Source organism: Thamnophis sirtalis, unplaced genomic scaffold (genome assembly GCF_051295495.1).
Source record: "Thamnophis sirtalis isolate CommonGarterSnake01/CBP01778 unplaced genomic scaffold, rThaSir2_p1.2 scaffold_3, whole genome shotgun sequence".
NCBI classification, from domain to species: Eukaryota; Metazoa; Chordata; class Lepidosauria; order Squamata; family Natricidae; genus Thamnophis; species Thamnophis sirtalis.
In genome coordinates, this window is record NW_028261383.1 from 143,020,402 (window position 1) to 143,040,359 (window position 19,958).

A 19,958-nucleotide genomic window follows, 5' to 3' on the forward strand; every position below is an offset into this window, starting at 1 on the left:
CTCTGGGCGCACATCACAAAGGCAGCCTAATTAATCCTCTAAATTTTCTGATCAGATTTTGTGATTGCCTTGAACACTAGAATGATTTTGGGTTAAAGCACAAACAATAAGCAGGCAGACCACACTTGATATTGAAGGCATAATAAAAGAAATACAAGGTACATAAGCAGTTCATCCCTTCAGGCTACTTTTACCTAGTATTGGTCTGAGAAATGAATCCATTGATTGAGATTTAATCAGCCTTGCCATCAGGATTGCTTTCAAACACAAATTCTCTGGTTCCCCTGTACAGGTACTGCAGCTCATTCAGTGACCATTCAGAGTTACAATGGCACTGAACCAGGAGACTTACAAGCAGTCTTCGTAGTTATAACTGTTGCACCCTCCCGGAGGTTATGTGATCACAATTTGGGCACTTAGCAACCAGCATTTATTTATGATGGTTGCAGTATCCCATGGTCATAATTTGTGACCTTCCCCACTGGCTTTTCACAAGCAAATCCCAGTGGAGAAGCCAGCAGGAAATCGCAAATGGCAGTCACATGATGTTCTGTTTAATGACTACATGGGATTTACTTAATGATGGGAACCAACTACAACTGCTGTTGTAAGTTGGCATGGTATATGAGTTTGCACTTTACAACCACATCACAATGGAGTTGCCACTCCCAATTAAGTGAGGACTTCATTCATAAAGGCAAGTGGTAGAACTCTACTTTGTAGCTGCTTTAATAATAATAAAGGCTGATATCTATCCTGTCTTCATTCTCCTCACTGCAATGATTTTGTTGGCTTTCCTTGGCTTGTTACCCTGAATAGAAGTTGGAACATATGTACGGGTGGTTAGGATTTAGAATTGCATCATCATCCATGGCCTTTATTATCACAACCTCTGAACCATTGCTGGGATTGTTCAACCTCTGAGATGCAAGCTTTCAGTGATTATATTTTATCCTTTATCAGTTGTTCATCTGGATGCATCTAAACTGGAACCTATTCATGCAGATATTCAGAATTTGATATCACCCATTTGCATGATTTAGTGGTATGGTATGATAGATAACTACTCTGAATTATCCTCAGCCCCTCAGACATTTTGAATTAAAATGAAATATCAGATCATTCCTTTATCTCTTTCTCAGATGCATGACCCCCTTAGGAAACCTCTGAGCTTTTTCAGATTCCCTAAGATTGCTATATTTTTGGGGCAAGGGGTGTTATTTGTATTAAAATATTTAAAGGGACAGAACAAACAGCTACAAAAAAGAAGATAAGAGAATGTAGTGGATAAAGATAAAATGTCAACAAATAATGTTTTATTTATTTCCTTGTTCCTTGTTATTGAGGGCGGTAGTGAAGATCAGAGAAGCAGCTGTATGGCGAACAGCTCTTGGTAGCCATGCCAACCTCTGCCAAGACTCCTGAGGGGAATGTCTTTTCAGAGACTTTTAGAGGTTCTAATGATGCCCATAAATAATCACTGTGCATTTATATTATCCTGCATTTATTACGCCTCCCCCACCCTCACAGGTATTATAGCATGGCGTACGAATGAGCTTTGCTCACGATAAACAGATTCCTGGCATTCCATAGGAATAAACTGATGCTTCAAAAGCCTGTTCTCTTGCATTTCAACCAAGAATTTATTCTTCCTATTTCTTTCCAAATCTTTCTTCCTCTTTGGCATATGCTAGAGGATAGAAGCCCTTCATAAGGAACAGTATATTCTCCACTACTCTTTAACAGATTCAGAAAGCGGTACCTGTGTCATTCAAAACATTGCTATTTTGATATGCTGTGAGCTGGCAAAGGGGCCCAGTCTATACTGGACCATTCCACTTCAGCTACATACGGGCCTACTGATTCTTGTATTGTATAGACCTGGTACTAGTACCATCAGTCTTTATTCTCAATCAACAATTTTGTCTGAATGGCTCTTTGGCGCTAACCCAGAGGAAATCAGAGCGAGAAAGAACAGAGTAATGGTTAACCTGAAACACTGGTTCTTCAAGCGGTCACCAGTGTACAGCAAGCCCTCAGGTTAAAAGAACAACCCAGAGTTCAGTCTAGAACCTGTTCTAGCAAAATCTGAGTTAAATACACAATGATTCAAATTAAATACACAACGATTCAAGTTAATTACACAATACTATTTATACAGTATTATAATGCTGTTTTGGCTTACATACAAATTTAACTTAAAAGAATATCTTGGGAACAGAATTTGTTTTTAAACGGGGGATTATCTCTGCTCACAAAATGAGCACTGGTCCCCACCCCCATATCTGGTACTTAATTTGCTTTATCAGTTCCAGGTATTACTAGCAGTTGCTAATTTGAGAAGAAAAACAACAGTTACTACTTGCAGGGCAGAGTTCCCCAACCTTTCTGGGTGGTGGCTTGGAGTGGGTGGAGGGGGCAAAGGGGCTGATTTTGTGGGAGGGGCACGCACATCTATGCAAGCCCGTAGCATTTGCAGCGATGCCAACACAAGTGGGGCCGCGATCATCTGTGACACGGCGAGCATCCACGGCAAGGCAAGGGCGAGTGGACTTGTGTAGGTGGGGCTATGCACATGCACAGAGACTTGAGCATTGGCCAGCCACTCATGTGGCCAGTGGTGATTAGTGCGCGGCCCAGTAGTGAGCCATGGCCCACAGGTTGGGGATCCCTGTTGTAGGGGACAAGTTATAATGAGCCTCAATTTCCTGCAAATAATAGTTCTGGAATGTTTCAAATTGAGTGCTTGCAAGTACAAACCTTGTATAGGCAAATTTACAGATGACCATTTGAAATATGAGAATTATAGGCAGTTGAACACTTTAATAGGACACAGTGATTGCTACATGGGAATTGAAAGTAGAACAGCAAACTGTAAATAGCTTTGGAAATGAAAGCTTAAAACATCAAGATAGTTACGATTTTTGGAACCAAAACAGTGATAAACCATGTAGAATTTCAGTTGGTTAACCTAAAAAAAAAGATTCTGTAAGTCTCAGAAAAAAAGTTGACTTATTCCTATGATAATGATATTTATCAATTCAGTGTTTGAAAGCTTAATGTATAGCAAGGTACTGTTTCCATCAGGGAGGCAGAGATTTGTCCCAATCTAATGGCCTGATTGATCATTGAGATGATTTCTGAGAGTTATAGCCTATAAATATAAGAATTTTAATCTTTATTTCCTTTCTTTCTTTCTTTTTCTTCCTTTAGTCTCATGGATCGAGAAGTAGCCCTACTTGGTGAAATGGACAAAGTAAAGGCAGAAGCAAGTAAGTTTTGTAAAGCACAACTATGTTAATATCTTTGTACTTAAACCAGTACAAGACCACCAGATGTTTGAAATAAGCAAACCAAAACAAAATACAAAGAAGGACTTCCATATCTGTTTCCAGATATGTAAACCTCATACTATATGCATGCAAATTGGCTATTTTTTATATCACATCTAGTTGTATAGGTTCATGTTTCAAATATCTTGTAATTATAGATACATGGATAAGATCTGGTTTTACTTTTGACTTAAAAGCATTCAATTAATGACCATTCAAAGTTACAGTGGCACTAAAAAAAGTGACTTATGACTACTTTTCACACTTACAACTGTTGCAGCATCCCCAGAGTCACATGATTAGAATTCAGGTGCTTGGCAACTGGCATGTATTTTTGACACTACATTGTCCTGTGGTCATGTGATCACCTTTTGTAACTTTCCCAGCTGGTCACCTTTTGCGAACGTTTAATGAAGCAAAGCCAAATGTGGGAAGCCAGATTCGCATGATTCACATAACAACTTCAGTAATTTGCTTAACAATTGTGGCAAAAAAAAAAAAAAAAGTAAAATGGAGCGCAATTCACTTCTTGCTTAGCAATGGAAATTTTGGTCTCATTTGTGGTTGTAAGTCAAGGATCACCTGTATTTATTTTCCAAGTATAGTGCCATAGTTAATCCCAGTTGCCACTACACCAGAATAGGATTTTTACCAGTAGAATTGAGGGAGGGGTTACACGTGGGATATCATCTAAGGCTGATTGGTCCAGAGACTGAGGGAAATTTCTTTAATGCTCCACCTTTCCCCATTGGTTCCCAGGTTCCTCTCAGTCTTTGGTCCAAATGCTGGCTTTTTGGTTCCCTAGAGGAAATATTCATGCGAATTGTTGCTAATTGATTTAATTTGGTTAATTGAATATTCTAAATTTCAAATTGCTCGAGCTGCTGCCCTCTGAGACCAGGTCTCCAGCTCATTTCGGAGTGGGAGATCCCTTGGGGCTTCTCTCCTGCCAGTGGTCCATGGAGAGCTCTGTCCGGACCCCGGGCCAACGGGGGTGACAGACTTCATCATTGCAGCTCTGCAGGATGGCTGTAAAGATCGGTGAGCCTTAGAAGCGATGCGGCCAGAATTCATCAAAACAAGCCGCGCCTGAAGAGAAAGAGCCGAGCTGCAGTGTGGGAGCCGAATCGCCGCTTTTTGCACCAGCCGCGGCTTTTTGCAGATGAGCCGAGCCTCTAGTGCGGGGCCATGGCTTCGAAGTCAATCTGCGGCGTGAAGAGCGAGCCAGCAGAATGCCCGATGAGCCACAGCCGCACTGGCTTACCCAGGCTACATGCAGGAGCCTCCGGTGGCTATTTTGCGGCGCGCACGTGGAGACGGCCATTTTAAGGTTCGGGCCTGCAACATGGCCACAGATTGAGGCCAGCAGGCAGAACAGTACCGCCCACAGCCCCAGCAGATCCCGCAAGATCGCAGCTTTGCCAGGAGTCTTGGCCAGTCACAGCTGTTCACCACAAAAGGTCACATGAGTGCGATGGGCGATTCTAGGCCCGAAATGGCGCAGATCCCTGGGGAGTGCCTATAGCAGGCCTGGGAAGGGGAGGTGAACAGGTCCAGAAGAAGAGTGGCAGCTTCCAAGCCTTCTGCCGCCCAGCGTCCCTCCAGAGCTACAGTCAGGGACGAACTCAGAAGGCAGAGAGCGTTAGAAAAGAGGATTGCCAGTGGAGAGGCAGGCCCAGCCAATTAGGCCCAACTCTCCAAGCAGATCCAGATCACCTATTTGGCCTACTTCTCCTCAGTCGGTCTCTCCTCCTAGGTTACGCAGGCAGCCCAGACAGGAGATTTCCCCCTCTCCCCCTGACTACCCAAGAGCAGTTAGAGAGGAAGTGGGCGATCCACTAGAAGGTTCTTCTCGGGACTTTTTTCTTGTTTCTATCCTTGTCCCTAAGGCTTCCCTCACAGGGCCTACTGAGGAGGAGCTCGATGACCTAGAACTCCTTCCTGAAAGTATCAAACGGCTTATTTCATTGGCCATTTCAAAGGGCATTGCAACAGGCTTTCCCGCCTCAGGCAGAGGACAGGCCACGCTCCAGGCCCAGACAGACCACAGCTGCCCGTGGTCAGGAGAGTTCCAGACCAGCTTCTCCTGTGTGAGCGAAAGCTCCATCTTAGGGGTGGACGCCCAACAGGACATGGGGTTTTTGGAGGACGAAGACACCATGCCTTCGAACCCTCTGGCCTTCCCAAGCCTTTTCCTCCACCTATATTTAAAACACTGTTGCATAAGGCAAGAAGGACCACCAAGATAGGCACAGGAGAGCCAACAGTTTCCCAGCCTAGAGATCCAAATTTAGCCATGTTTTCCAATACTGCCACCAATACGGAGGAGGTCCCAGCTCCTCCTCTGTTTTTAGAGGTGGTAAAAAATCAATGGGCTCGCCCCTCCATACTTCCCAACCCTGGGAGCAACGATCGCCGCTTCTACAACATGGAGCAGGCTTTCTCCCAGGCTTTGCAGCTACCAACTGTAGATGCACCAGTGGGCTGCTCTAGCCACGAACTCCACAGTAGTGTCGGGAGATGCAGCTGACAAGTTGAAATTCAGAGGATAAGCGCGTGGAACTTATTCTGCGTAAGAACTTCACTGCTTCCGCCTGGGCGATTAGATTTGCCATGGCAGCCTCTTATTTCAACTGCACTGTGGTCATGTGGCTCCGTCAACTACAGGACCGCATCCTAGTGCAGGACGAACGCCTCTTACAAGACCTCACAAAAATTATCACTGCCATGCAGTTTTCTGTGGATGCCACTGTGGACTCTATTTATGCATCCCGAGCCTTGTCCACCTCAGTGACTTCCAGGCGTCTTCTCTGGCTACGCAGTTGGCAGAGGGATAACCAAGCCAAATGGAACTTGGCAGCGGCCCTGTACTTGGGCCAAATCTCTTTGGCAAGTGTCTAGAACCTATTCTCATAAAGAATAAAGACAAGAAAAAGGTCTTGCCTACTAACACCAAAAAACCAGACACTCTATCCCACTATCATAGACCTTTCTACAAAGCACCCGAGACTGACTACCATCACCATAGGTTTGTCCCTTATAGGTCAGATAGACAGACTCAACGACCATTCTATCGAGACAGAAACAGATACGAGGGCCAGTCCAGATGGCCCTTTTGTTGGGGAGAGCACCCTTTTCACAAGGGGGAATGACTCCAACCCATGTCTCTCCATAGGCGGCCATCTGGAACACTTTGCGGATCAGTGGGACCAGATAACCAGACTTCCGGAGGCCAAACCTCCACCGTAGGGAGGAGGAACCGACCAGGTGGTTCCGCCCCAGGCGACTGATGGACCCTGTTAGGTTCCAGACGGAGCTTGGGGTTATTCCAGATACTCTCGCCCACAGTTCGGTGGAGACCCTCGTCGCTGCCTGGCACTCGGCAGCTTCGGGGTCTCTAAACCGGATTGCGCCACTACGGCCCCTCCGGGTCAGCGGCCCCCGGAGGCCTCCTTGGTTTACCGAGGAGCTCCGGGAGATAAAGCGCCGGAGGAGACGCCTAGAGCACCTGTGGAGATCAGACAGGTCCGAATTGAACCGGGCACTTGTAACAGCATGCACCAAGGAGTATACTCGCGCCTTAAGATCGGCGAAAAGAACACACATTGCCTCCTTGGTAGCGTCCGCCGAGTCCCGCCCAGCCGCCCTGTTTAGGATAACCCGCTCCCTCCTAAATAGGAGGGAGACGGAGGACCCCTTACAGGGTAAGGCTGAGGAGTATGTTCAGTTCTTGGCGGACAAAGTTGCCCGGTTTCGAGCGGACCTGGACTCCACTCTTGCAGAGCCAGCTGAGACACAGGGGAAAGACTTGGCAAATCATCTCTGGGTTGAGTTTCAGGAAGTTGCCTCTGGGGATGTGGACAAGGCTATGCGAGCTGTGAGTACCTCCACTTGTGTACTGGACCCGTGTCCCTCCTGGCTGGTTGCCAACAGCAGTGAGGTGACACGAGGCTGGATCCAAGCGGTTGTTGTGGCATCTCTTCGGGAGGGGCACTTTCCCACCGAGCTTAAGGCAGCGGTGGTGAGGCCCCTTCTGAAGAAACCGTCTTTGGATCCAGCTATTCTTAATAACTACCGTCCAGTCTCCAACCTTCCCTATGTGGGGAAGGTTGTTGAGAAAGTGGTGGCCCTCCAGCTTCAGCGTACCTTGGAGGAAGCAAACTATCTTGACCCCTTCCAGTCCGGCTTCCGACCAGGTTACAGCACAGAAACCGCTTTGGTCGCATTGACCGATGATCTCTGGAGAGCTAGGGATGGAGGCTTTGCGTCCATCCTGGTTCTCCTTGACCTCTCAGCGGCTTTCGATACCATCGACCATGGTATCCTTCTGCGACGACTGCGGGAGGTGGGAGTGGGCGGCACTGTTTTGCAGTGGTTCTCCTCCTACCTCTCGGACAGGTCGCAGTCGGTGTTGGTGGGTGGGCAGAGATCGTCCCCGAGGCCCCTAACATATGGGGTGCCACAGGGGTCGGTCTTGTCCCCCCTCCTATTCAACATATACATGAAACCGCTGGGCGAGATCATCCGAAGGCACGGGATAAAGTATCATCAATATGCGGACGATACTCAATTGTATCTGTCCGCCCCGTGCCAACTCAATGAAGCGGTGGACGTGATGAACCAGGGCCTGGAAGCTGTTAAAGACTGGATGAGAGCAAACAAACTGGTGCTCAACCCAGACAAGACCGAGTGGCTGTTGTGTTTTCCTCCCAATAATTTGACCACCGTACCATCAATCAGGCTGGGGGGACAAAATTTATACCCCTCAGATAGGGTCCGCAACTTGGGAGTCCTCCTGGATCCACAGCTGAGTTTTGATCACCATCTATCGGCTGTGACCAGGGGGGCATTTGCCCAGGTTCGCCTGGTGCGCCAGTTGCGGCCCTACCTGAATCGGGAGGCTCTCACGACAGTCACTCGAGCCCTTGTGATCTCTAAGCTGGAATACTGCAACGTGCTCTACATGGGGCTGCCCTTGAAGAGCACCCGGAGACTTCAGCTAGTACAGAACGCGGCCGCGCGAGTGATTGTGGGCGCACCTCGGTTCGCCCGCATAACACCTATCCTCCGCGAGCTGCGCTGGCTGCCTGTAGATCTCCGGGTGCAATTCAAGGTCTTACTTACCACCCATAAAGCGCTCCATGGTAGTGGATCTGACTATTTGAGAGACCGCCTTCTGCCAATAACCTCCCTGCGTCCCATCAGATCGCATAGAGCGGGCCTCCTCCGTATTCCATCCGCCAGCCAGTGCCGACTGGCGACTACCCGGAGGAGAGCCTTCTCAGTTGCTGCTCTGACGCTATGGAACAATCTCCCCGTGGAGATTCGTACCCTGACCACAGTCCAGGCCTTCCGTACAGCCCTTAAGATCTGGCTAGCCCGTCAGGCCTGGGGATAAATTTTCTTGCCCCTCCCGAATGCTGAGTGAATGTTGTGTTTTAGTATTTTTTAGTTATTTCACATTTTTTTTCTATATTTGTCTTCACTCCCCTTCCCTTACTATTGTAAGCCGCCCTGAGTCCCCTCAGGGAAAAGGGCGGCCTATAAATGCTAAATAAAATCCAAAAAAAAAAAAAAAATCCAAACCAGATAACATCGGACTCCTGGGTCAGGTCGACCGTCACGTACGGCCTACGCCTAGAGTTTCTCTCCCTGCCCCCAATGTTCTTTAGGATCTTTCCCCCGTCTCGGGATCCGGTTTGCCGCTGCCTCATGTCACTAGCCATTCAACATCTGCTGGACATTCTGATGGTGGAGACGGTTCCAGGGGCGAAACACAGAATGGGCTTACTCCAACCTGTTTGTTGTCCCGAAGAGCTTGGGGGGATGGAGGGCGATCCTGGACTTCAAATGACTCAATCGCTACCTGGTCTACAGGTGATTCAAAATGTCTTCCCTCAAGTCAATCCTCCAAGGGGTCAGGCGGGGCAACTATCTGGCATCAGTGAACTTAACGGAGTCCTACCTCCACATTCCAATTCTGCGCTCCCATCGCAGGTATCTCAGATTTTCCCACAACTGGTTTCACTACCAGTATCGTGCCCTTCCATTCAGCCTAGCCTTAGCCCATCGCACTTTCACGAAGGTCCTGGCGGCATTGGCAGCTCACCTCAGGTCCATCCCGGTGAGACTCCAATGCTACCTAGACGACGTGCTCATTCAGGCCCAATCACAGACGCAGATGGTCCTTGACCTTCAGCTGACCATCCAACTCTTCAATCTCTAGGGTTTTCCGTCAACTTCCTCAAGAGCCATTTATCTTCCATGACATGAATTCTTCACTTAGGGACAGTTATAGACTCCCGGGCGGGCCTCGTCTGCCTATCGTCAGACCGTCTCTCTAGCCTCCAGTCTCTGGTTCGGCAGGTACACACAAGTCGGTCCGTTTCCATACTGACCTTGGCCTGTCTCCTAGGCAAGATGGTGTCCTGCATAAGGATAGTGCCCTGCACGCGGCTGCATTCGAGGACTCTTCAATGGACTCTCATTCCATACCAACGCAAACGATTGAGCAACTCGTTGAAGTCCATCCACCTCACACCGGAAGTTCATTTGTCCCTGGGTGGTGGCTGTCCCTGGCCTTGCATCGCAGGTCTGAGTTTTGGGAGCCGGACCGGGTGACAATCACAACAGACACGAGTCTATTCAGCTGGGGGACCCTGATGGGATCCAGACTGGCGCAGGGTCGATGGTCGATTTCAGACTAGCGCCACAATATAAACTGGTTGGAACTAAAGACAGCCCGTCTGGCCCTCCGGCATTTCAGGGACTTGATCGCTGGCCGCCACGTGCTCCTCATGATGGACAATGTAGCAACAAAAGCACATGTGAACCATCAGGAGGGCACTCACTCACTGAGTCTGTGGCTGGAAGCCCTACGCCTCAGTTCCTGGGCAGAGAGACATTTAGCGTTGGTGGTCCGACTGGCTGAGCCGTGCGATAATCGACCACAGCGAATGGTAGCTCCAGCGTGAACTGTTCCACAAGATCTGCCAACAATTCGGCACACCTCTGGTGGACTAATTTGTAACCCCGGCCAACGCACAGCTCCCGAGATTTTTCTCACGCTCCCTGGCCTGGAATGAGGAAAGGGTAGACGCCCTCAGGAGCAGATGGCTGCCAGGCCTCCTTTATGCCTTTCCCCCTCTTCCCCTCATCCCGGGGACCCTGAGGAAGGTAGTGGTGGAGAGGGCATCCATCATCCTGATGGCTCCTTATTGGCCCAGACGGCCTTGGTGTGTGGACCTTGTCCAACTGTCCATCTCCCCTCCCTGGAGGATTCCTCGGAAGGAGGTTGCCTTGTGTCAGGGGGTCCCCAGTGGCTCCACTTGACCGCCTGGCACTTGAGTGATGCCTCCTGAAGAATGCAAACCTATCCCCTCAGATCATAGCAACCATCAAGGCCTCCAGGCGACCATCACCACATGAATATACAATTCCACATGATCCACTTTCATTGTGGTGTATTTCCCTGGATATTTGCCCAACCGAGGCTTCGGTGGCTCAGGCCCTCGATTTCTTGCAGAAGGGCTTGGATGGGGGGCTATCCCATAATACCATACGAAGCCAGGTGGTGGCCCTGTCCTCGGTCCTTCCTGGGGACTACCTCCCCCCCCTCCCATCTCCCACTAATCAAAAGATTCCTGAAGGGAGCTGCAAATCTTCAGCCCCCTCTCCCCCTGTACATAGATTTCCCATGTGGGACCTTCCCTTAGTATTAAGGGCTCTGCAGGGGTTCCATTTGAACCATTGCAGATGGTCCACCTCAGGTTCCTATCATTGAAGGTGGCGTTCTTAGTTGCCGTAATTTCGGAGTTAGGGGCCCTGTCATCCAAAGACGATCTTTATCAGTTTCATCAAGATAGAGTGGTCCTACACCTGGACCCAACTTTCCTCCCAAAGGTCAATTCCCCTTCCACCAGACGCAGGAGGTCATCCTTCCCAACTTTTACCCTGTCCCCTCTCATGAGTGGGAGCATCTTTGGCACTGATTAGATGTACACCGTGTCCTGCTTATTTATCTTAGGCGCACAGCAACCTTTCGCAGGTCTGAGGCCCTTTTCATCTCATTTCAGCCTGCCTCCCTGGGGCTCAGTATCATTGGCTACAGTTGGTAGGTGGTTACACCAGGCTATCCTCCACCTATGAGTCCTCTGGCAAGACTCCTCCCTCTGGGATCACGGCCCACTCTACACACAGCGCTGCTACCACAGTGGCTTGGGCCACTAGGGCCCCGTTCGAGGACATTTGTCGAGCGGCCACTTGGTCATCCCCAACCACCTTTATCAGACACTATTGTTTAGATTCTTTCGCATCTGCGGATGCATCCTTTGGGCCCAGGGTCCTCCAGCAGGTGGCGACCGCCCCTCCCCCTGAGGCTTAATTCCCTCCCTGGGACTGAGCTTGGGTACGTCCCATGCGTAACCCCTCCCTCAATTCTACTGGTAAAAGAACGTTGGTCCTTACCTGAACATTCGTTTTAAGTAGAATTGAGGGAGGGGTTACATCCCTCCCTAGTTAGACCTTAGGTAGCTAGACAGGTGGAGGGTTGAGGCGGTCTTTTGCAGGTTCTTCATACGACATCGAGGAAACTGGGAACCAATGGGAAAAGGTGGAGCATTAAAGAAATTTCCCTCAGTCTCTGGACCAATCAGGCTTAGATGATATCCCACGCATAACCCCTCTCTCAATTCTACTTAAAACGAATGTTCAGGTAAGGACCAACGTTCTTTCTCCTTACAAACATAGTGTTAAACAGAGTGCTGCTATGTTGTGCATTTATACACTGATTTACTTATCATGAATGAAAACTATCACTGTCTCATTCTCTGTGACCATTCCAACTGGTACGAAACCTCTAGAGTCCAAATATGCTGAAAAGTGGAAGAATAAAAATGTGCCCAATTGTCTGATTTGAGACTTGAATCAATATTTGTGATCCTATAATCTTCATATCTAAATAAACTTGTGGCTGCCTGTGTTTTAAACGAAGCAATTCCCATTATCTCTCTCAGTAGAAAAACTGGAGTTCTTTCTGTTTTAGTTCCCCGGGGCTTTATTTCGTATCTGCATGGTTTTCTTCTCACAAGACAAAATAACTGCTTTGATATAACATGTTTCATTGGGAAAAGAATTCAGGAGAAAAGAGTTATAAACTTCACCCTGGCCCACCCATTGCAATCAAGCAAACAACCGGTTTGACTTGAAAAAAAAATTAATTAAAGGGGGGAGAGAGAAAAAGAAAGCAAAAAGACTTTATTCACAGATTTTTTTGAGTTTGAGCTACATAAGTATCAATTTAAGGAACTTAAGAATTCTCATCCTGTTGCCTAGGTAATTGCCCCCTGGCATTTAACTCCAGTCGTCTTAGGCATTTTCCAAGGCCTCAAGCATTTTTCAGATGTATTGCAGAGCTGGAACTGACCTTCGAAGGATAAACTAAAATATCAGGCAAAGGGGAGAATAAGGCCAGGCAGGAATTAGAATTGCAGCAACTTAGACATTGTTTTCTGCTTTAATTGGTTAATTATTGTATTTATTATAAACATGATTGCCTTTTTGGGGTTCTGTTTTACATTATAGTGGAAATCCTAAGCAGCCGCCAAAAGAAGGCAGAGGCACTGAAGAAACTAACTGACGTAGCAGTCCGAATGTCAGAAGAGCAATTGGTAGAACTTAGAGCTGATATAAAGGTGAACCTCCAGGCTGCTTTTGGCTATATGCACCTTTTTCTAATGTACACAGATGGGGCAGTTGGGGCAGAGATCTCATCAAAAGTATGGCCACAACATGCACAGAGAAATTACATTTTCACAGCTTCTGTTGATGTACCGTATTTTTCGCACTATAAGACGTACCTAGCTTTTGGGGAGGAAAACAAGAAAAAAAAAACTGCCTCTGCCCCCCCCAGCAATTTGCCTCCTTGCAGCAAACAGTAAACAGCCTGGTCAGCTTCAGAACAGCCTGATTTAGCACGAGCAGCTGATTGGCAGCTGAATAGGCCTCTCAAAATACCGCCGATCAGCTGTTCCAGACTGCAGGGATCATCGTCACCTATTGCTGCTGCCACGCATCCCATTTTCGGCCTCCATGTGTCCCATTTTTGGCCCGTTTCAGGTGGCGGGGATTGCCACCACCATTGTTTGGCTGCGATAGGTGGCGGCAAATCCCACAGCCTGGAACAGGCCAAAAACAAGATGTGTGGAGGCTGAAAACAGGACTCACAGAGGCCGAAAATGAGGCGCGCAGCCAGCAATGTGCGGTGGTGATCTCTTCAGCCTGGAACAGCTGATAGGTTGTATTCCGGGAGGCCGATCCAACTGCCAATCAGCTGCTCGTGCTGAATCAGGCTGTGCTGAAGCTGATCAGGCTGTTTGCTGTTTGCTACAAGGAAGCAGAGGCTGAAGGGTGGGGACTGGTGAGTGGGAGGGGTTTCGGCAACATTTGGTCTATAAGACGCACAGACATTTCCATCCATTTTTGGAGAGGGAGAGTGCGTATTATAAACCAAAAAATACAATAATTACATTTCCTTATATAGCAATAGCAGTTAGACTTATATACCGCTTCATAGGGCTTTCAGCCCTCTCTAAGAGGTTTACAGAGTCAGCATATTGCCCCCAACAATCCGGGTCCTCATTTTACCCACCTCGGAAGGATGGAAGGCTGAGTCAACCTTGAGCCGGTGAGATTTGAACCGCCGAACTGCAGATAGCAGTCAGCTGAAGTGGCCTGCAGTACTGCACTCTAACCACTGCACCACCTCGGCTCTTGTATTATATTCCTCTTGTATTATATTCCTCTTAGGCAGAAGGGCTACATTGAACAGCCAAAAGCATACTTAGGAGGAGTCGGTCTTAGTCTTTAGCATTTGAAACAGGCATTTTCAGTACCAGACCTGGGAACAACATTTGCTTAAGCTTGACTGAAAAACAAAATCATTATTTTTAAAAAAAATTGAAAAGAACAACTTGAAAATCAAGTTGAAGACTTTGCCTGAAACTTTTTCACATTTATTAACCTCCATAAAGCTGAAGAATAATTTGATTGTGACTGCAAAAAGTTGATCTAACCAGCAATGCTGACAAATGCTTCCCTTGCCTACCACTAGAGGTCAGAAGTTACATTCAAATTCCCACAAAAATCTCACTGCATGGAAAAATTCACTCTGGTACTTGCTGTTCTATCAGCAGTTCCATCTTTAAACAGTTCATTATTTTCTAATGGGGTCGTCTTGCAAAATAAATCCAATTGTTTCTTTTTCTGCAATTATATAGAAGCAGAGAGAAGCGCATGTAGTTTGTGCCTCGGTTGATACCAGCAACCACATTGACAGTTTCTGTCCCAAAACATGAATGTGCTTTGTGCTCACATGCCTATGTTTTTCTTCTCTGCAGCATTTTGTTAGTGAGCGCAAATATGATGAAGATCTGGGAAGGGTGGCTCGCTTCACTTGTGACCTGGATGCACTAAAGAAAAGCATTGAATCCTTTGGACAAGGTGAGCTTGTACATCCTGGGTACCCACACAAAAACACAGCAATGATGGGATAAAGCTGAAGTGAACTGAACATATGTGACTGGTAAAAGCATTTCTAAAATTCTGAAAATATGCTTTTCTGCGGCTTTCAACTGAAAAACCTGAACCGGGAGGCACTCGCAACAGTCACTCACGCTCTCGTGACCTCAAGACTGGACTATTGCAATGCGCTCTACATGAGGCAGCCCTTGAAGAGTATTCGGAGACTTCAACTCGTCCAGTCACAGCCGCGCGAGCGATTGTGGGTGCACCTCGGTACACCCACGTTACACCTATCCTCCGCGAGCTGCACTGGTTACCGATCAGTCTCCGGATACGCTTCAAGGTGCTAGTCGTAACTTATAAAGCCCTTCATGGTATTGGATCTGGGTACTTGAGAGACCGCCTGGTGCCAATTACCTCCCACAGACCCATTAGATCTCACAGGGTTGGCCTCCTCCGGGTGCCATCTACCACCTGGCTATTACCAGGGGGAGGGCCTTCTCTGTGGCAGCTCCGGCCCTCTGGAATGAACTCCCCGCAGGGATTCGGACCCTCACCTCTCTCCAGGCCTTCCGAAAAGCCGTCAAAACCTGGCTTTGCCGGCAGGCCTGGGGGTGATGAGTTCCCTCCCCTCTCGACATGTATGGTTGTGCGACTGTTGTCTACTTTTATTATTTGTATTTTGTCTTTTATGTTCCCCTTTTTTTTCCCCCTTGAATTGTTCGCCGCCCTGAGTCCTCCTGGAGAAGGGCGGCATACAAATAATAAAATACAAATACAAAATACAAAAGGTCTCAAAATTTTATCAGCTCAGGAAAGGAAGATGATCGAGGTCCCTTATGTTAGTCTTCATATTATTACAGTTCCAGAACTGAGTCATTTACATACACTTTTTACTTTATCCTGCTTATTCTATGTCTATTATAAATTTATATATTATATATCCTTCAGGCATGGAGAGCACTATAAATATTTCAAATTAATAAGAGTGGAACAGGGGTTTGGGAATCTCCCTTTGACATAGCCCAGTGCTGTAGATTTTAAGAAAAAAATGAAGAAATGTTCAACTGTCCCTCTTGCAGTGCTAGTAAAGTGAAATCCATTCACTTTCACAAAAATGCATTTGCAGGCTTTTCCTCTCTGCTTACTAGTTCTGTTTTTCCCCCCTGCAATTTTACTTTATCTTTAGGTCTGTTAAGATTGTCAGCTTCTCAATGGATTGTACCTTGCCTCTTCCAGTATTTTTGGTATTTCTATATCTCAAGGTATTTTTCAGCAGGCACATGGCTCCCCCCTCAGTTAGCTCACAATATCTGAGTATTTGTAAAGTGGTGGCAATGGCAACTGCAGGAACACTATAGGAACAGACTGGAAGCAGTTTTTCTTTTTATTGCAATTTGATTGTGTAAGAATTTGGAAAATATATAATCACTGGTTGCTGATGAGATGAGAGGTAAATTCAGGTTTACATTATAAAACAAAAAGTGTGAAATAACATTTTTGTCATTCTTGTTTCAGTTTCACATCCAAAGAACAGTTATTCAACCAGATCACGATGCAGCTCCATGACCTCCATGGCAGTGAGCAGTCCGGATGAGTCCACTACCACAGTGTGTGCCTCTACCTCTTCTCCTAGCCTCATAATGGCCAATAAGAAACAATCATCCCCTGTAGAAACCTCCACAAATGCAACAAGCCGTCCATCTCAACCCCACCGTGAGGTAATGATTTAATGTTGTTTCTGTAGATGAGAGTGGCCTGGAGATTGCCCAGGATTGGGTCCTCTTTACTGTAGCGTTTTTCACTTAGAAGGGGAAAGTGAAGGCCCACATTCTCACATGTAGTAGGTTGCCATACCACACCTTTAATCTCACCTTTGCTTGTCTTAAGCCAACACTTGGAATGAAAATTCAACTCTGATATGACATGCACCAAATTTAAAATAGCTTCCCATTTTTAAAGACTGGATTGACAGCATTCAAATGAAACATTCTAGGCCATTGCGTTTTCTTGTGTAGTAGATATATTCCAGGAGAGAGAAGGTCCCTGGGGATGGGCTGCAGCACGAGTCCAAAAGCTCAGAGGTGTAAAGCTCTGGTCCCAGCGACTGACCCAGATTGGATCTTGCAACATTATCCTGGGACAGGTTTATTTGCCTTTGTTCATAATATTGGTACTGATCTCACTGATTCCCCCCTTCTTTCTGTTCCAGGGTTTCCAAGGAAATAGAAGGTCCGGTCAAGGTTACCGGTCCCAAGGACAACGCCAAAATGGCTCATCACATCTCAATTCAAATCGCTATAGAAATGGGTCTTGGTACCAGTCCAACTATAAGTCCCGACCACCCTCTGGAAATGCAAACAGCTTCAACCAGACTTGCCCTACCGGAATCAATGGAACTGGACCTGGGCCTGACCCAGGCCCACCAGCCCCGCCCCTACAGACACATTTGATCCCACTCAGCCCAGAAGTCAAGGCTCTGCCACAAAGGAAACCTAGATCAAGCCAATACGAGGCATCCAATTCCTGAGGACCGCAAACTCTGCCACTTTCCAAAATTGGAGAACAAGATTCTGGGACACACTTAGCTAGAGATATTAACGAGAAAGGAAATTTACACTTTGCTATCCCTGTGCCGCCTCTTTTTCCCAATCATTCCATTCTGGGAAAGCAGCTTCTTAGCATTTTTCTTGTCCTTGCTTCCTGCAGTGTATAATGGGTCAGATTTTAATGGGAAGACATATACTTGCTGTTCAAGAGTGGCCTTGGCACACCTTACTGATGCCCCTCCTTACGTCCAATGGTTCCTCTTAACATTAGGGCCAGTTTAAAATATTGTCGGGTCTATATCCTAAAAGTGGGATGGGTGGTGGGTGGGAATGTCTTCTAATAATTCTAAACCAAAATTTTCTGATCCCTATTCCTCCCAGAATACCACTAGCCAGGCCTTATTTTTAACAGCAAAAAGCTATTCATGCTGACAATGAAACAGGGTGCTGTGAATTGTGGGTTCAAGATGAGAAATTTGAAAGGGAAAAGCTGTAAGAGATTGCTATGTTCTTTTTTTGCAACTTATCCTAAAGTCTACACTTGGGAATACTGGGGAATATCTCTTCCAGCAGTGGTTGAGCAATTTCCATTCTTCCTGAGAGAATTAACATTCTTTCTATATGTCATGTATAAATTTAGATATTCCCTAGTTTTAATGTTTGGTGTAGGATGGGAGGTTTCATTTTTTTCACTTCCCGGCCAAAATCCCGTTATCTGATTCTAAACTAAATTTCTAGCAATTTATTAGTAATGCTAAGCCTAAATGATCGCAAGTAAAAGCAAAAAATGCTACAGTCTCTATCCTTGTATAAATAAAAGCAACATACATGTTTAAAAGATGGTAGCCTTTACTTTGTGCCCTTATTTCTTCTCTTTAAAAAGAGTTCATATTAAATGGATTTCCTAGAGATATGGGTTAGATTAATTTAGGATTAGTTTAATTTCAAAGAACAAAAAAATGTCTGGACTATTTTGAGTATGTTAGTTTGGGTATCTAGTTTGCTGCTACAGCTGATAAATGAAGTAAGAAAAAATGATAAGACCTTTAGTGATCATAATAATAATAGGTAATTTAGAATGTTCAATTTGACTTCAGGCTTGGACTCGCAGAGTAAATGAAAAAGGAGGAAGAAAAATCGGCCTTTGGAAAAATAATGGATCTCAAGATATTTTGTGTAGGATGATAAGAATATTTAAGAAACTTCAAAGAATCTGATCGTTTCACAGTCATGCTGTATGTTACCATCCATATTGCAGATAACTGAAAGTGGTGATTTGCTTGAGACCAATCAATCAGTTTATTGCAGAAGTGAAGTTTGGATCAGATTCTTAGCACACTATTTATATTAAATAAGGGTGGAGTACCAAAATACTAGATCATAGAGAATGATTAGAATGTTTACTGTGATTGGTCCTAGATGATAGGCAGTAATAAATGGTTAACCTTAAAAGCAAATATTAGGAGTATTCAGGCTAGTGCAGTTTCTCAAGCCTGCTAATAAGTTATGGAACTGAATAGTCAAAGCATCTAAGCGATCATCCAGAAGACTCGATGTCTGGCAAAGAAAAACTTACATGACCAAAGCCTGGGCAGTAGGAAAACAAGTGAGAGTCCTACTCCTCTTTCTATTTTGCAGCTATATGCAGCTCGAGGTTGTTCAGGTATAAATTAGGAACCCCTGCGTACAGAACTACAGTTATAGAGTTGAGCTTTAAATTAGGAAGCTTTTCAACCAGCCTTAAAAATGACAAAATTGGTTTGAAAAGGAAAATTGGAGAAGTACAATAAGATTTCAGAAACAATTGCAGTAATGGGCTGTATGTGTTACTACCTCAGGTGATAACTACCAAGAACAAGAAAGCCCTTACTGCCCCATTTAACATTTTAAAGTATTTCCCCTCTCCCAATGCTATGTGTATGCCTGAATGGATTGTAATGTCTTTGCTGGCTGTTGCATCAAGCCCTTAAAGGTCTTTTCCTCTTGAAATTTCAGCTAGCAAAAAGGCCATCATGTGGCTAAGACGAGGCATATGAGGATCAATCGTAAATTCACTATGGGAGTCAGTATGGTTGTCGTGTGGCCGAAAGCTTTTCTCAAGCCTTTTATACATCCTAAACATGATAATAACCAATCTACCTGATACGTTTGTTTAGGTTTGCTGGAATAATATATATGGACTAATTTGGATAACTGAAGTACCTTATTGATATGTAATATTATTCACAATGATGCAATTTATCTTCTCAATATATCAATAAAGGCATTTTCTTCACTGGCATGGTAATTTAATGTGAAAATGACGCTATAATGCAACTACAGCCTCAAGGCCGTATGGTGGCTTTGCTAACCAGACAGCAATGATGCCCTTGAGGGGCAGTAGGCAGATTTAGGGCCTACTGGGGACATTATGAAACCTGCGGGAGCCTAGTATGGATCCAGTCTTTCTCCAGAATAAAGATCTTGATTATATGTCATATAAAACTCTACAAATGATTGTTGTACATAAATTTAAATGATGATCTTAAGAATACTGTAATTTCACGTGGCTCATCTT

At 45.9% G+C, this 19,958-nt stretch overlaps 1 protein-coding gene across 2 annotated transcripts in view; it reads left to right on the forward strand.

The window, feature by feature from the left end:
* Positions 1–19,676, forward strand: part of SPATS2 (spermatogenesis associated serine rich 2) — a 59,744-nt gene extending 40,068 nt beyond the window's left edge. For both annotated transcript variants that reach the window (XM_087710294.1, XM_087710296.1), the window contains exons 9-13: positions 3,214–3,272; positions 12,915–13,024; positions 14,729–14,831; positions 16,371–16,573; positions 17,065–19,676. In XM_087710294.1, the coding sequence (XP_087566420.1) occupies positions 3,214–3,272; positions 12,915–13,024; positions 14,729–14,831; positions 16,371–16,573; positions 17,065–17,382 (793 nt within the window). In that variant the 3' untranslated portion in view covers positions 17,383–19,676. The remainder of the gene's footprint in view (positions 1–3,213; positions 3,273–12,914; positions 13,025–14,728; positions 14,832–16,370; positions 16,574–17,064) is intronic.
* Positions 19,677–19,958: the final 282 nt, after the last annotated feature.